Consider the following 17,061-nt stretch of genomic DNA (forward strand, 5'->3'; position numbering starts at 1 on the left):
CTGCCCAAATGTGGCGGCGCAATGATGACGTCGGACGTGAGGCAAGAGGGGAGGGGCCCGTAGGGGCGGAGCGCCCGGACGTCGAGCGACCTTTCGGATCTGGGAGGGGTAGAAGAGGGAGAGAGGCGGAGACAAAGGCGCGGGCTCCGGACGTACGAGGGGGGGAGGGAGGGACCTATGCGTGACGCGAGGGGCGGGGCCACACTCGACTTGGCGCGAATTTTTTTTATTTCAAGCTTCTTTCCAGCGCTCCCGGAGGTAGCTCGGGGAGCAGCCGCACGCGGAGCTGCGGAAGAAGCGCGGGGCGGAGAGGGTGAGCTGGGGAGCCGGGGTGGCCGGGGTGCGGGGGGCCTGGAGGCCACCCCCTCCTTTTACACACGGGGAAACTGAGGCACGGGGCAGCAGGCCTAGCCCTAAAGAGGGCCGGGCCGGGAAGGGTGGGGGAGGGGCTCGGAGGCCACCCCCTCCTTTACACACGGGGAAACTGAGGCACCGGGGGGAGGAGGAGGAGGTCCTAGCCCCGGAGCGGGCTGAAATGGGGCCGGGCTGCCCTGGGCGCTCATTTTACCGAGGAGGAAACCCGGGGGAAGGGGACTTCCTGCCCAGGATGCCACGGGGCACCCCCACCCCCTTCCTTAGTTGGAGCTCTGGGTGGGGGAGGGACTGGGTTCTTTATCAGAAGCACCAGGGAGGGCGGGAGGCGAGTCCTGGGACCCGCCCTTGGAGTCCTGGGGCGGGGGCTTCCTCCTCCGCCGAGGGAGGGGCCATTACTGGACTGTCCAAGGTCAGTCTATGGGCCAGCTGGAGTCCATGATCCTTCCATGGGGGGGGACCCTGGCACTCAGTAAATGCTGGGGGGTGGGCTGCACTGACCCCACCCCCATCCCCCGGGGAATTAGAGGAGGGGCCTTCTATATCAGAAGCATCCCTAGGCTTTGGGCCCTTGACCTTTTGACCTCTGCCGGCCTCTCCAGCTCCAGCCCTGGGATCCCCAGCCATTACCTGCTGGAAATCAGTGAGCCTTCATTAGGCAGCTGCTGTGTGCCCCGGCTCTCCTGGGCTCCCTACACATGGTCCCTGGGGCTGCTGGGCACTTTGGCCCCGGCCAGCCCCTAATTCCTATGAAACCCAGCAGTGGAGCCGGTGCCCGGGAAAAGGGCGGGCTCTTTGTGGCAGGTGGGCCCAGCAAGGCCCAGGGCCAAGTTCATTGTGTTAAGGCTGACAGCTTCCTTGGGGCAAAACCTCTGAAAAGCCCAGGTCACTTAAACTCGCCCTCATCCGGAGGAGAAGCGCCTCCCCAGGAGGTCCCCAGGGGACCAGGCTGGCTTCTGATCATCTGTACTCTTTTCTCCTGCACTCCCCACTCGGGTCCAGAAGCCATGAGGAACCGCTACTTCATGAGGCACAAGGTCAAGCGACAGTATTCATGGATCGACTATGAGCTCTATGACAGAAAACTCCACCACAAACTCTACAAGTAAGGGCCTCGGTGATATGGGGACCAATTTTTAATTAGGGAGTGATCAGAATTTCGGGGGGCTTCCCAGGCCCTGCAGCGGGGCTCTCCTGCTCTGTGTAGGGTGTGGCCTCTGTTGGGTCAGGGGCTTCCACTGGTTGGGAAGAATAATTTCAAGGGTTTGGTGGTTTTTTTGTGTTTTTTTTTTTTTACTGGATCCCAATGTTACAATCAAGCCAACAAGCATTTATTAGGTGTCTGTGGGAGTGAAGAAAGGCCAGAGACAGTCCCCGGCCTGGAGGGAAGACAGCAAACACACTAACAACAGTGTACAGGAAGTTATAGACAGGATGCACTGGGGGGGCGTGGCAGGGAGAACTCCGAGATGAGGGTCTTCCCCTGGTCCTCTTGCAGAAGGTGAGGCTTAGGGTGAAAAGTGAAGGAAGCCGGGGGAAGAAGGTTGTCAGCTCCTCTTTGAAAAGGAAGACTTGCATCTGTTTGGAGCCGACTTTCTTGTAGCCAGACTTGGAGTGGGTAGATGTCACTGGCCTTGCCTTTGTTCTCCCCTCCAGGCAGAGGGGGGCAGAGTCTCCTGGGCCTCATTCCTGGGATGCAGTTGGCCTGTGCTGTCCTTATTGCAGAGGCCCTGGAGGCCCCAGTCCACCTCTGTTCCTCCCCTCCTCGCCCCAGGCACACATCCCCATGACACTTTGTCCCTTTTGGAGGAGGCCAGCTGGGCCTGAGATCTCTCAGGCTTGACTGGCACGTTCTCTTCTCTGGCCTGAGGGTCTTGGTGCCTTGATTTTCCTGTACCCTGAGCCAATCTGTCCCTGGGGTTGCTTTGCAGAAGTATTTGTGTGACAGCTTCGAGCGGCAACATCCAATTCCAAATCAGTGTTGGGGATTTCGTGTTGGTCGAGGGGCACGATGACGACAACCCCTATGTTGCTAAACTGCTCAAGCTCTGCAGGGATGGTGAGTCCCCTGGGAAATTCGGACCAGTCCTTGGAGCTAAGGGCCCTTGCAGCTGGGAGGGACTGAGCCCATCAACGCCTACCCCACCCTCTCCACCCTCCTCTGGGAGGTAAGGACTCTTGTTGCCTGTCCTTGAGAGGCGAGGGAGGGGAAACTGCCCAAAAGTGGGGTCCTAGAATCAAGGAAAGGAGAAAGAAAGAGGTTACCAGTTGTGTGCGTCTACTATATCAGAGGACAGAAAAGTGGTTTTCTCTGTATTGAAATGAAAGGGTGAGGCTGGATAATTTCTGGAGTCCTTTCCAGCTCTTACTGTTATTCAATCATTTTTCAGTCCCGTCCGACTCTCTGTGACCCTCTTTGGGGTTTTCTTGCCACAGATACTGGAGTGGTTTGCCATGTGCTTCTCTGGCTCGTTTTACACATGAGGAAACTGAGGCAAACAGGGGGAAGTGACTTGCCCAGAGTCACACAGCTAGTAAGTGTCTGAGGTCAAATTTGAACTCAGGAAGATGTGACTCCAGGCCTAGCACTCTGTGCACTGTGGCGCCCCCTAGTGGCCCTTTTTCCAGCACCAGCCCAGGAGGTTGATGGCCTGTTCTCTGGGAGGGGCTAGAATAAGGCAGCTAAGAGACAGAAACCTTGCTATGGGAGCTGTTAAATAACCATCCATGAGCAGGGGAGGGGGTGGGGGGGTGGGAGTGGCCTTTTGACACAAGCAGCATTGGCAGAGGCCCTTTCTTGGAGCTGGAGGTGATGAAAGCTGTGTGGAAGATGGGCCAGGAGAGAGTCGGGAGTGAGGAATGGCTCCCATCACACAGAGGAAGGGAGGGCTGGAGGGCACCGAGGGTCGGTCCAGTGGAAGCTTGAACCCCAAGAGGAAGAACCGCTGATGAGGGAAACACTTTTAAATGGGAGGGTGTGGGCAGGCTCCATCCTAAGGGACTTGGGGCTCGGGGTGTCTTGGAGAGTGGCCACAGCAGTGGGGCTGATTGGGAGTTGAGCCCATGCTACCTGGCTTCCAGGGAGACCGCCTGGGGGAGCTGTGAGGACCCCCAGCAGTGTTGGTGGGGAACAAGGTCAAAGCTGCATTTTCTGTCTTTCCTGGACATGTTTGATTTGTATGTCTCTTGGTTTCTTTGAGTGCTGGCCTAGGTTGTCTGCCTGGCTTATTTAGCATCTGGGTGTCTGTGGCTGCTACAAACAAACTGGTATTGACCTGTAGAGGTCACCCTGCCCAGGGGTTGTCCACACAATCACGCTGGTGAATCACCTTCTTAAGGGCCTAAAATAAAGTTATCAAAATGTGTTTTTAAAAAACAAGTCCCCGGGGCAGCTAGATGGTGCAGTGGATAGAGCACCGGCCCTGGAGTCAGGAGTACCTGAGTTCAAATCCAGCCTCAGACGCTTAACACTTAACTAGCTGTGTGACCCTGGGCAAGTCACTTAACCCCAATTGCCTCACTAAAAAAAATTTAAAAATAAAAAAACAAGTCCGGGGGGCAGCTAGGTGGCACAGTGGATAGAGCACTGGCCCTGGAGTCAGGAGTACCTGAGTTCAAATCTGGCCTCAAACACTTGACATTTACTAGCTGTGTGACCCTGGGCAAGTCACTTAACCCCAATTGCCTCACTAAAAAAAAAAAGTCCACGGGCCCCAAGCTAAGAAGCTCTTCCTCATCTTACTTGTGAGGAAGCTAAGGCCTGGAGAGGATTGTGATTGGCACAACAGCCTACAAGTAAGAAGTGGCAGAGTCGGGGCTCAGACTGAGGTTTTCTGACTCTAGATGTGGCCAGCTTGTTACCAAAAGGGAAACCTGGGGCACCTAGGTGGTTCAGTGGATAAAGCACTGGCCCTGGATTCAGGAGGACCTGAGTTCAAATCCAGCCTCAGACACTTGATACTTACTAGCTGTGTGGCCCTGAGCAAGTCACCTAACCCCCATTGTCCTGCAAAAAAAAAGAATACAAAAGGGAAACCAACTACTGTGGGGGGTGCTGGCTCTGCCGGCCTCCAGTGCCCTCACCACAAGGGGTGCTTGCAGTTCTCATTTCTCTTCCTGCTCTGTCTCTGTTAGATTCTGAGTCCAACTCACACGCTGTGGTCCAGTGGTTCATTCGCTTGAGCGAGATCCCCATCAGCAAGCGTAAGCTGCTGGGCCGAGAGGCTGCCAAGCAGGAGATATTCTGGTATGAAGATCCTCCGAGGGATGTTAGTGTCGAGAGCCTCCTCAGCCAGGTTCAGGTGAGTAGCTCTTTAAGCTTCTGTTTCTGCCTCTCTTCATCATCGCCTGGGCCTCCTGGGAATGTGAAAAGGGGCAGAGCCATTGAACATGTTCATGTGGGCTTGGTTTTGCCAAGAGAGAGGATGCAAGGAGCGGGGGAATCTACATTTAAAGGAATACAAGGAATACGCTGTGTGCTGCCCTGAACTCCTCCCAGGGCTCCTCCTCCTATCTCAGGTGATCCAAGATGGAAAGAAGGGACAGAGGCTTTCTTCCTGTCTCCTTTCAGGTCAGGGTGTCTCTCTCACTCTCTCTCTCTCTCTCTCTCTCTCTCTCTCTCTCTCTCTCTCTCACACACACACACACACACACACACACACACACACACACACACACACTCACTCACTCACTCTTCTATTCTTCTTGCTTTCTTAAGCCCTTCCAGATTTCCTCGCAATCCTCAGATTTTGGACATAAGCTTTGGTGATGACTTTGGGAAGGAAGGAACCGCTGCCCTGGCAGTGAGATGGCTCCCGGTGGGGTTCATGCCCCTCTCGCCCTTTTTGTCTTTTTTCCTCAGTCTTCCTACTTTCTAATGCAGGTGGTGGCTTTGGCCCCAGAGGAGGAGGTGCCGAAGGGGCAGAAAGATGCCCAGACCTTCTATGTCAAACTTTCCTGGGACAACAGGTGCTTCCGCCCACTGGCCCCGAAGCTGCTCGCCGAGATGAAGAAGCCCCATGAGATGAGTCCTCAGCACAACGCCTCACCCAAGGCCGTGGGAGCCAGGCCCAGCAACACGGCCGAGCGGGGCATCGGACGCATAGAGTCACGGCATTCCACTTCCAAGTCCTGTCCCTCCCGGGAGATACGTGCCGGCCGAACTCCCCGTTCCTCCACCCCTCCCCGAGCCAGAAAGCGGCTGGATCTTGGGAGTAAGTCTCGAGCACAGCTAAATGTGAACAGCATTGGGACCAGCTGCCTTTCTGTTCTCACAGTGAGTGACAGAGAGGGAGTCCTGTCTCCCTCACCCCAGCAGCTGAGGCCATCTGCAAAGAGCTCCCCATCTTCCCCCACATCCTCTGACTCATTCCTCGGCCCCTCGCTCGCCAAGGCCAATCCCCCATGGGCCGCCTTGATTCTCTCCCTTCCCCTCCAGGTTGGACATGAGATGGGCCCAGCGCACTGGTCAGGAATGCCAGCTACGTCGTCCCTCTTCTGTGTGTCTACTGGGAGGTAGCATGAGAGACACAGTCAGATCCCTTTGCTGTGATTCAGATCCAGGAACCCTCGCAAAGCAGGAGGGAGATGAATTTGCAGGGGTTTCTTCTGAGTTAGCATCAGCTCGAGCGTGTGTGTGTGTGTGTGTGTGTGTGTGTGTGTGTGTGTGTGTGTCTGTGTGTCTGTGTGTGTTGCATGCGTGTGCACCAGGCACTGGGCTACTAAGCACTTTATAAATCCTCATGGTGACCCATTTTTACAGAGGAGGAAACAAAGGCAGACATGTCTTAGGCAGGATTCGAATTCAGGTCAGGATTCTGTGCTTTATCTACTGTGGCACCCAGCTGCCTCCAGGCATACTTCTGGATAAAGCCAAGCTGGCTCTCTGGACTTAGCCCTTCCCTTTCTCAGTACTCAACATCCCTTTAATAATCTCTTCTAGGGGCAGCTAGGTGGCGCAGTGGATAGAGCACCGGCCCTGGAATCAGGAGTACCTCAGACACTTAACACTTACTAGGTGTGTGACCTTGGGCAAGTCACTTAACCCCAATTGCCTCACTAAAAAAAAAAAAATGCCCTCCTAATAATCTCTTCTAGAACTTCAGGACGAATCCAGGTTAGGTTCTGGACTTTGCCATGGGCGCTTCTTGGGTGTCTCCTCTTGGGAATCACCGGCTTATGTAGACTTCAGAGGTTTGCCCTCTTTTGAAACTTTCAAGTTTCGAGGCCCATCTGTCATTCTCTTTTTCAGCGACCACCCACAAATCTCTACCAAGTCTTCAGTATGCCAGGCTATAATGTGGTCAGGCCCGGTGACCTGAGCTCACTGAGAAGGGCTAGATGCTGCCCTTACTGTCTCCTTCCCAGGCCGGCCCTTCTCTGCCGGGCTCCCCCTGTTCCTACTTCCAGCTTCCCTCACCACTTCCTCTCCCTCTGGAGAATGGAGGTGTCATTGAGGCAGGTCCAAATGTTTTTGTCTTTTGGCAGAGAGAGCCCTAGTGGGCGTCTGAGTAGCTCCAATCCCCGCCCAGGGTGTCAGGCCTGTCTGTGCCAAGGTCTGTGCGGGTGGTCTCCAGTACCCCCACCTGCCGTTGCCGCTGCCGCTGACACCAGTGGTGGTTTCGGTGTCTCATTTAGGCGAGCGTATTCTCGATGGAGCCTGCGCTCTGCTGCTCCCCAGAGCTCGCTTCTCTAGGCTCTAGACTTGTGGCCGCTGTTCTGTGCTCTTGACACGCTGCGCTTCTCTGCTCCTCTCTGTCCTTCTCGCCTGCCATGTTCCCTCTGGATATGTGGCCAAGGCGCCCCAACCACTGGCCATCCTTGGTGTGTTTTGTGCAGCCCTCCCAGGTCACTGTCTCCTGAATATTTTTGCCAGTGAATTATTGGTCTTCTCTAGGAGCGGGAGGAGTTCGAGCTTGACGCTGAGGTCAGGGCCGTTAGTGACAGCGCCAAGTAAAGGGGTCGCCTTCCTGCCCGGTTTTCTGTTTTCAAGGGAACTGAGTGGTCGAGGCTCAGCCCTTTCCGTTTACACTGCACAGAGCCCGTATGGCAGCTGGGGATGCTGTCTCTGCTGCTGGGCCCAAGCCTGGGGAGCCCAAGCAGCTACTCTCCTCGTGCCCTGCTTCACAGTCAGAACCACAGTCACTGGGGTCTCCACAGTGGAAGATTCACCTTTGTCTTGTAGATGCTACCGCGCCAGCCTGGGTTACAGGGGGGCACCCGACTAGGTACACGGCTCACATTTCTCCCTTCTGAATGATCTCTCTTGGACCCCAGGTCCCCAGAGGACACCCTGCAAGTCTCCCCACACTCGCCTCAAGCTCGCCCAGCCTAAGTTTCCCGATGACAGTCCCTGTAGCTCTTCTCGACCACCTAAACGGAAAGTGACCTCCCCTGTGACCCCTTCACCTTGTAAGAAAACTCGTGTCAATGGTGGGCTTCGAGCCCTTCCAGCAGATCAGAAGGAGGCAGAGACTAATGAGATGAGAATCGCTCCTCTCTGGGAGGCTGTGGAGGCCACTCCCCCCATGGTCTTGAGGCCCAGGTGAGTCACGATGCAGGGGACACGCACGATGGTGCCTCTTCATACAGGCGCTGCCGGCCACGCATGGCTTCCATTTAGCATGTGGCTTTGGTAGCTAGTGAAGCCCCCCTCCCACTGATAGACTGGGGTGTGTGAAAGGCTGCAGAAATGGCCAGGACCAGCGATTACGGGGAACTGCTCGCTCTTTGGGCATGATGAGTCATCGTCCTTGCTTCTGGGTACCTAACCCTGGGATTCAGGCACTCGGGGGACTTGGGCAGGTGTTAGAGCAGTGTCCCTCCCTGGGTCTGAATGCCCAGCACATCCCTTGGCCGGACATTTAATGACCCCGCTCCCAGGTCCCTTCTCAGTCAGAGCAAACCTGATGGATTAGGGAGTGCACGATAGCCCCTTTTTATGATGGGGGAACCAAGGCTCGGGGCACTTGGGCACACTCGGCTCTGATGTATCTGTGCCTGCACAGATGCACATTCAGGCAGCGAGTTTGGTGCACTCCCTGCTGTGCACTGCTGGTCACCAAAGGCCTAGGGCCCCTGTCACCTCCACATTTGACCCGAGCTTAACACAGGGGAGCGTATGGGGTGTTTATGTCCTTAGGAAGGCCAAAGCCCCAGCAGCTTCTTAGCAGGCTCGTCCCCGGCTTCCATCTGTGGTGCGTGAGCCCCCCTTCTTCCAGTGATGTCTCTGGGCCTTTTTGCAGGATGGTCAAAAATGCAGACTCCAAGGAGGACGGGGCGGAGACCCCACCGAGCCGCAAGAAGCCGCTGTGCAAGTCCTTGAGAAAGGTCAAGGAGGCTTTAAGGTAAGAATTCATGTTTGCAGGGGAAATGGTGCTGCCTTCCCACCCAACCCCACTCCCCCAGCGAGCTCCCCTTTGTTTTCAGCAAGCCCTGGCCCTCGTGCCCTCGTTTTGTCTTTGAATGCTGAATGTCAGGGATGAGTGTGCCCTCCTCCCCTCCCTAGAACTCCAGGTAACAGCAAACATGACTCAGAAGATAAAGATGAAGAATATTTACCAGGAGACAACGAAACCTCCAGCTCTGACTGCAGCATCCTTGAGGAAGAAGAAGAGCCTTGCACACCCCACAGACGCCGAGGACGACAGAGTGCTGCGGTCAGCACCTGGCACTCTTCCAGAACATCTTTTGTACAGACAACCCCTTCCAGGACCCCTTCTAAGACTCCTTCTAGGACCCCCAAAAAATCAGTAAGGCCCTCTCTGCTAGATTTTCTGGTGGGGCGGGTTGTGAGGACTGACGGCACCAGCCTCCAGAAACGTGGCCCTGGCAGCAGAGGCCTCGGTTATCCCCAGGACTGAAAACACAAGCTCCTCTAAAGGGGCTGCTCAGAGGCAGCTAGGTGGTGCAGTGGATAGAGCACCGGCCCTGGATGCAGAAGGACCTGAGTTCAAATCCGGCCTCACACTTAACACTTACTAGCTGTGTGACCCTGGGCAAGTCACTTAACTCCAATTGCCTCACTAAAACAAAAAAATAAAGGGGCTGCTCAGGTCTGAGATGGACATGCTGAGTTGGAGATGCCTGATAGTTGGCGCAGTGGGAGCTGATGAGGTTACCTAGAGAGAGGAGAGAGGGGGGCTCAGGACAGCCTTGAGGGGCACGCCAGACGTGGAGAGTGGTCTAGTGAAGGAGGCTGAGAAAGGGCAGTTTGGTAGGAAGAAGTCCAGATCGGGACCACAAAAGCCCACTGAGCTGAGAGCATCCCAAAGGAGAGATGTCCTGCAACTCTGAGGGGGTTAAATGAGAGGAAGGGGACTGGAGGCAACAGGTATAGACAGCTGTGCCCTGAGTGTGGCTGGGAAAGGGAGGGGAGAGGACGAGATGGGGGCTGATAGTTTGGGAGGGGGGGGGTGATGATGTCAAAAGGTTTTTCTAAGGATGGGGGAGATATGAGATGGTTTGTGGGCCACAGAGAAGGAACCAGTGGATAAGGAAAGAGAAGTGAAGAGAGGAAGGGTTGAAGAGGCATGAGGTGACTGCACTGGATGATCTCAAAGGTCCTTCTGAGCCTGAAAGCCAGGGCCTTGTTTCTGCCTTACTTTATTTTATTCTGCCTTTCTCTGTATCCCTAGGGCTTAGCACAATCCCCAGCACGTGGTGATGCTTAATAAATGCTGGTTGATTGACTGAGCCACTGATGGCTTTTTTTTTTTTTAATTGAGGCAATGAGGGTTAAGTGACTTGCCCAGGGTCACACAGCTATTTAGTGTCAAGTGTCTGAGGCCAGATTTGAACTCAGGTACTCCTGAATCCACGGCCAGTGCTTTATCCACTGCGCCACCTAGCTGCCCCCCACTGACGTCTTTTTAGTCCCTATATCAAACCAAGCTACTGGCTCTGGGGGATCTGTGGCAAGATAATAATAGATCATGGGGTGTCTGTCCCATGGCCTATACCATAAGGCTATTCGAGGGTGGCTGACAGGATCCCCAAGGGGTGAATCATCTTCCACCCCTCCAGAGTGCTCGTCCAGACACTTCCTTGGGGCCGTGGGATAGCCGAGGATAGAGAGCGCTGGGTTTCAGTCAGACTGTCCGAACACTGCCTTGCAACCCTTAAAGCATCATAGTAGTGTCAGCCGTTAGCTCTCGTTCCTGAATGCTTCCAGGGGTAGGGAGCCAGCCCTCAGCTGCTTCACTTTAAGGGGAAGCACCTTGAGAACATGCTGCTTCATTTCTGACTTTGTTTCCCTAGTATGTAGCCCAGGGGCCATCGAGAGCAGGCATTCACTTGCATAAGCAGCCTGTGCCAGGAGTTAATCATCCCAGACCAGACAGCACCCATGGATAGGCCTGAGAGGCACAGAGAAACTGAGGCAGAGAGCTGACAGGAAAGGAGAGAGGTGCTAGTGGGTGTGGCGTAGGAAGGGAGAGTCCTTGAGGTTTCACATTGGCTTAAGTGGAAAGGGTGCCGCTCTTCCCTGGTCTGTAGAGATGGGGCGTGCCAGCATTGGTCATGTGCCTTGGCTACAGTCTCTTTCAGAGACCATTTCCCCTTTCTTGCAGTCTAAGCTCAGGACCCCCCAGATCCGCAGGCGCAGACAGGCTGCCCAGGACCCCACCAACATACTTGAAGAGGCCCGGATGAGGTGAGTGACCCTATGCCCTTTTTACAGGACAGAAATGAGTTCTGACCCCTGATTTGTGTACCGTGGAATGTGATGAAGGGCCTAGGCTTCGCTTCTGAGAAGGGGTCAGAGGACCATCAGGTCTGAGTCTTCTGCCTGATTCAGAAAAGCTCAGTGGGGGATGGTGTAGACCAAGAGTTGGATGGATACAGGGACCTGGGGAGGGAAGGAGCAGCCAGGGTGGTGGGGAGGACTGAGGCCGTGCTTTCGGCCCATCCTCAAGTCTTTCCCCTGCCCATTTGCCTCCCCTTCAAGGCTGCACGTCTCTTTTGTGCCCGAGTCTCTGCCTTGCAGGGAGCAGGAGTTCCAAGATGTCTACAATTTTGTGGAAAGCAAACTTCTTGACGGGACAGGAGGGTGAGTACCCTGGGCCCCACGATGTGGGGGAGTCAAGGCCTGTCTTATCAGGGGAGCCTTGGAAAAGGCCGAGAGCGTGCCGAGTCCTCAGCCCTTTGCAGCAGACTGGGCCCTCCTTGGACACAACAGCCAAAGAATCCCAGAGGGTCTGAGACCCTCGGACCGCCCCTTCCTGCCGTGCCTAACGTGCACAGAGCATCTGCTCCATTCAAGGGCCTTGTGGCTGAAAAGGTGGAACAAGACACGGTGCTTTTCTCTAGGACCTTGTGACCAATGGGGCCTGGGGGGTCTTCTCCAGGGAAGGTGCCCCTGTCACCGGGCATGCGTTCCCCATTTCACAGGGGCAGGTGGGGGTCTGACAGTTATGGGAGGGCTCCCTCAGACATGGAGCCAGGGGAGCCTGCAGGAATTGGGTCTTGGCAGGGCCACTGGAAAGGATGAGGGAGGGGTGCAGGATGGGGCACTCAGTGCCCTGCAAGAGGCAGGACGGTCACGGAGGGTCAAGCCTCAGTCTGGCTAGAGCACAGGCTTCAAGAAATGGGGCGGGGGCAGAATCAGGCCAGATTGATCAGATCCAGACGAGGGGACCTTGAATGCCAAAGTCAGGAATCGTATTTGATGTGGTAAAGAGCCATAAATAGTAAATAAAAAGGGGGAAACTAGGTGGTGTAGTGGATAAAGCACCGGCCCTGGAGTCAGGAGTACCTGAGTTCAAATCTGACCTCAGACACTTAACACTAGCTGTGTGACCCTGGGCAAGTCACTTAACCCTAATTGCCTCACTAAAAATTAAAAAAAAAAAATAGTAAATAAAAGCAGCATACCACAGGCACCCTGTTCAGCTCCCCAGCCCCTGAGCCTGTGCCAGAGCCTGCATGGAGCCCTGCCAACAGCTCCCCTTCCTGCTCTAGGTGCATGTACATTTCTGGGGTCCCTGGGACTGGGAAGACAGCCATCGTGCACGAGGTGGTGCGCTGTCTTCAGCGGGCCGCTCAGGCGGAAGAGCTGCCCTCCTTCCGCTATGTCGAGGTCAACGGCATGAAGCTGACCGAGCCCCATCAGGCCTACGTGCAGATCCTGCAGGTGAGCTGGGCACCGTGGATACGGCTGTAAAGGATGATGCAATGGCTGCCTCCCGGGGGCTTTGGCCACCACAGGGCTGGAGGGTGGCACCTGAGCCAGACATGCCTGAAGGAGGCACAAAGTTAGGCATCAGTTTGGGGCAGGACATGGGGCTGTGGGCTGCTTGGGGGCGGGGAATCTGGGCCAGGCCTGAAGAGAGGGAAGGACTTAAGGAAAAAGAGGGGCATCAGGCAAGACCAGGGGCTGGACGCCCGTCGAGTGGGAAGGTGGAACAACAGAGCAGAGCCCTGTGAAAGCTGGGGCCAAGCTGTGGAGGGCCCAGGGAGCCATGAGGCTACAGGGACACTTCCTCCTGGTGCCTGGGCTTGGCAGCACGCACCCCCATTTGACCCAGGGGTGGGGCAGAGGCAGGGGCACCCGGAGCCGCAGGGCCTCAGCGTTGCTCGTCTTCCTAATGCAGAAGCTCATGGGACAGAAGGCCACAGCCAGCCACGCCGCAGAGCTGCTGCAGAGGCAGTTCAGCAAGCCGGCGCCCGGCCAGGAGACCACCCTGCTGCTGATGGACGAGGTGAGGGAGGTGGGGCTGTGCTGCGGGCTGGGAGGGGGGCTCACCCGCCCAGGCCAGAGCCGAAGTCAGGGTCTGAAAGGGGGCCTCACTCACCATCTGCCTCTTGGCATCGCTCTCTCCCAGCTTGACCTCCTGTGGACCCCGAAACAGGATGTGTTGTACAACCTGTTTGACTGGCCCAGTCGCTGTGGCAGCCAGCTCATCGTCCTGGCCATCGCCAACACCATGGACCTGCCCGAGAGGATGCTGATGAGCAGAGTGGCCAGCCGCCTGGTGAGGGGGTGGGGCCGGCAGGGGCTGGGGCGGGGCCTCCCTGTCGGGCATCTCTAGCTAAGCTCCGCCCCCTCTGCCTTCTTAGGGCCTTACCAGGATGTCCTTCCAGCCTTACACCTTTAAGCAGCTGCGGGAGATCATCGAGTCCCGCCTGGAAGGCGTGAAGGCCTTCGAAGAGGATGCCATCCAGCTGGTGTCCAGGAAGGTCGGCATTCTCCATGTTTATTATGAGCATGGGCAAGGTCCCCAGTGCCCCGCAGTGTGCTGGCACATGCCTAACGGGGTGATCTCAAGCCAAGAGCTGGCTCTGACACACCTTGTTGTTCTGCTCCTTCTCGGGCGGCTCTGAGTATTTCTTCCCTTCCCTCTCAAAAGCCAGGCCTCCCCGGCTCCTCAGAGCCCGCCCCCATCCTGGTCACCTTCCTCAGGGCACCTCCGGCTTGGCACTGTGCATCCACTGCTTTGGTGGCAATGGGATAGTGTGTGGCGGGGCAGTGTTAGGATGACAACAAGGGCCTGCCCCTGTGCCCGGACAGTTGTCTCCCCCATGTAGGGAGGGCCTTTCCTGGCCCACAGGCATGCCTAGATGTTGGCAGTTTGTCTCACTGCACAGAACAGTCTGGTCTCCAAAGTACAGAGAGAGATTCCCCAGGTAACGGCAAGGTCCGGAAGGTGGTCTGACCTCTGGTGGCCACGCTGGGTAAGGGAAGCGTCTGAACCTTCCACAAGCTCCGGACGGCCCAGGGTCGGTCCTTGTTGGCCAGTGGTTTTCATCGAGGAGCAGGCGGTCCTGTGGCTCTCGGTGGAAGGTGGCCCCGGCAGACTAAGACAGTCCCGGAGCACAGGCCACTCGGTCCTCAGGCTCCCTGACAGCATGCTCTGGCTTCTAGGTCGCAGCCCTATCTGGGGACGCCCGGCGCTGCCTGGACATCTGCCGGCGAGCCACGGAGATCAGTGAGTTCTCCAGCCAGAAGCCAGAGTCCGCGGGCCGGGTCAAGGTGGCCCACGTCCTGGAAGCTGTGGAAGAAATGTTTTCCTCTTCTTATGTAATGGCCATTAGGTAAGTCTGACCTTCCTGGTACCCCCAACCCATCCCTTATGTATTCCAGAGGGAAGGGTGAACCTGGGTCCTGGGGAAGACAGGCCTCATGACCCTGGACTGGCCGTTGACTGGCTCCCACCCCAAAGTCACCTTGTGCAACCTCGTTGTCTGGCAGGTGACCAAGCCGGAGTGTGTGGGGGGGGTCTTGCTGTTTGGCCAGATGCTTGGGTTTTAGACCTGGTAGTATATTCTACTGCACAAGGGATGTTTTCCACGGAAAGGAATGTGCATTTTATTTATTCATTAAGCACCTACTATGTGCCAGGCCCTGTGCTCAGCACTTTATAGATGCGATCTCCTTTGATCCTCGCCACAACCCTGGGAAATGGTGCTATAAATATCCCCTGTAAAATCCAGTGCAGGAAATGGAGGCAGACTGAGGTGACATGACTTGGCCAGGGCCCCACAGCTGGTCAGGGTCAGGTCTTCCTAACACAGGGCTGAGAACACCGGGTAGGTCTGTGTGGCTGCACTCAGATGTCCCTCAGGAGGGTGTTGGGGCTTCAGGCTCTGTGCTGAGCGCACCCTCGTCTCTCGGCTTCCTTTAGGAACGCCTCCCTCCTGGAGCAGGGCTTCCTGAGGGCCGTCCTGGCAGAATTCCGTCGCTCAGGCCTCGAGGAAGCCACACTTCAGCAGGTGGGTCTGGGTCTGACTCTGGAGGGGTGGGCTCACTTGGGGATGTGGGGGGACCTCTAGCACATCTGAGCCCATGCTTCCCCTCTGCTCCCCCTGCCTTCCTGTAGGTCTACCAGCAGCACGTGGCCTTGTGCAGGATCGAGGGTCTGCCGCATCCCACCATGACCCAGACCATGGCTGTGTGCTCCCGCCTGGGCTCCTGCCGCCTCCTGCTGGTGGAACCAAGTAAAAATGACCTGTTACTGCGGGTACGCCTGAATGTAAGCCAGGATGATGTGCTCTATGCTCTGAAGGAAGAGTGAAGAAGGGGAAGCCAGGAAAAAAGGCCTAACTTATTACAGATTGTCGCTATTTTTAAATTCAGCTTTTATTTTTTTAAGAGGGGACATTTTCATATTGAATGGAAATAGTTTTATCATGTGTTTACAATTTTACATTAAAAATTTCATTTTTCCCTAACACATCCTGGGGGTTGGAACATTGTTACCAGGCAGGTGTTTAAAACCTGACATTCACCTACTATACAGAAACATCCCATCAGCTCCAAGAGTCCCCTGAGGGCTGGCTAGGGGGCGTGGCCTCAGTACTGCTTCTGGTAAAAACCAAGCTATGACAAAGGGAGAGAGGAAGGTAGTATTTTTCAGCCATCTGGACAATTCATGAAAGCAAGGTCACCTCAAGTCACTGGGAAAGTTTAATGATCTGTTTTGTGGGGAGATAGGACCTGACTCTTTCCATTTGTTCATTCAGTGAGACAGGCAATTTGGGATTTGCCAAGATGGCGGAGGAAAGGCACTGAGCTCTCAAACTCATGACATTATCACTCCAAAAAACATCCAAATAACGCCATAGGAAAATGCCCAGAGCAGCAAAACTCACAGAAGAATGTGCTGAAATGATTCAGTGAGACAGCAGCTCTGCCCTCAGGGAGCTTATACTTGTAACTGAGCCAAGGAAGGATGTCAGTGTGCAAAGAAGAAAGGATTGCTAAGTAAGCCAAGGGAATGCCCACAAGCAGTGCTTAGTAAGAAAGAGCAAAACAAGCGCACTGCCAGGCTCATCCACAAGTACGACAGCAAAGATCTAGTGAGAGCTCCAGACCCAGGAGTGATTAAGAAATAAATCCAAGGAGAAAAACGAGTGGGTCGTTTTCCCAGGCCACTCAGGCGTCACTGAAGGACTGCAGATCCTGGAAGAACAGAGAGAACACCCTATAATACCAACCTGGCCCAATTTAGTAAATAAAGCTGGGAAGGTGAGTAAACAAAAAAGACACCAAAGAAAAAGACAGATGACCAAGACAAACCCAGAAGAAAATCCCTCCCAACTACAAGTAAAGCCTCAAAAAAAAAAATACACCTTGAACACAAGATCAACTAGAATCCTGAAAAATTATGGAAGAGATTCTTAAGTTTAAAATGATACTACAAATTAAATGAGAGCTCTAGAGGAACTGGAAAAGAAATGAGTGCTGGAGAAGCTTGGAAGGCAAATTAGCAGCTCAGTCCCAAAAGCACAAAAAATTATTAATAAGCAAGGAACAGAGGAAATATCAAAGCCAAAATGTGTGGTAAATGAAAGACAATTTAACAATCACCTAAAAACCATTACCAAAAAGAACCTGGATATATTATATATATATATTTTTTTTCCTTAAGTGAGACAATTGGGGTTGAGTGACTTGCCCAGGGTCACACAGCTTTGAACTCAGGTACTCCTGACTCCGGGGCCAGTGCTCTATCCACTGCGCCACCTAGCTGCCCTGATATATTTTTTAAATAAAAGTATTTTATTATTTTCTAGTTAAATGTAGAGATAGTTTCAACATTTGTTTATATAAGATTTCCAATTTCAAATTTTTCTCCCCCCATCCCCTAGAAAGCAGGTAATCTGATATAGGTTATATATATATATAATAAGATTAAACATATTTCTGCATTAGTCATGTTATAAGATAAGAATCAGAGCAAAAAAAGGAAA

General features: G+C 54.6%; 1 protein-coding gene and 1 long non-coding RNA gene across 3 annotated transcripts; one reads left to right on the forward strand and one right to left on the reverse strand.

The window, feature by feature from the left end:
* Nucleotides 1–215: 215 nt before the first annotated feature.
* ORC1 (origin recognition complex subunit 1) lies at nt 216–15,554 on the forward strand. 2 transcript variants are annotated; one of them, XM_043964354.1, is made up of 17 exons: nt 216–313; nt 1,375–1,477; nt 2,304–2,431; nt 4,507–4,673; nt 5,255–5,585; nt 7,648–7,915; nt 8,616–8,717; nt 8,879–9,122; nt 10,941–11,023; nt 11,318–11,419; nt 12,331–12,502; nt 12,963–13,070; nt 13,194–13,343; nt 13,429–13,548; nt 14,234–14,403; nt 14,994–15,081; nt 15,189–15,554. In XM_043964354.1, exons 2-17 carry the CDS (start codon nt 1,380–1,382, stop codon nt 15,381–15,383), a joined length of 2,526 nt encoding a protein of 841 aa, XP_043820289.1. In that variant the 5' UTR covers nt 216–313; nt 1,375–1,379; the 3' UTR covers nt 15,384–15,554. The 2 variants fall into 2 exon arrangements, with proteins under 2 accessions (XP_043820289.1, XP_043820290.1); XM_043964355.1 differs by having other exon boundaries at nt 228–313; nt 1,378–1,477.
* Nucleotides 2,550–9,044, reverse strand: LOC122726556. The gene is made up of 3 exons (XR_006352798.1): nt 8,932–9,044; nt 4,525–4,728; nt 2,550–2,603 (listed from the first exon to the last, which is right to left on the reverse strand). It is a non-coding gene; the product is annotated as an uncharacterized LOC122726556 (long non-coding RNA).
* Nucleotides 15,555–17,061: the final 1,507 nt, after the last annotated feature.

The sequence above is a fragment of the Dromiciops gliroides genome, chromosome 4 (assembly GCF_019393635.1).
Source record: "Dromiciops gliroides isolate mDroGli1 chromosome 4, mDroGli1.pri, whole genome shotgun sequence".
NCBI lineage: Eukaryota > Metazoa > Chordata > Mammalia > Microbiotheria > Microbiotheriidae > Dromiciops > Dromiciops gliroides.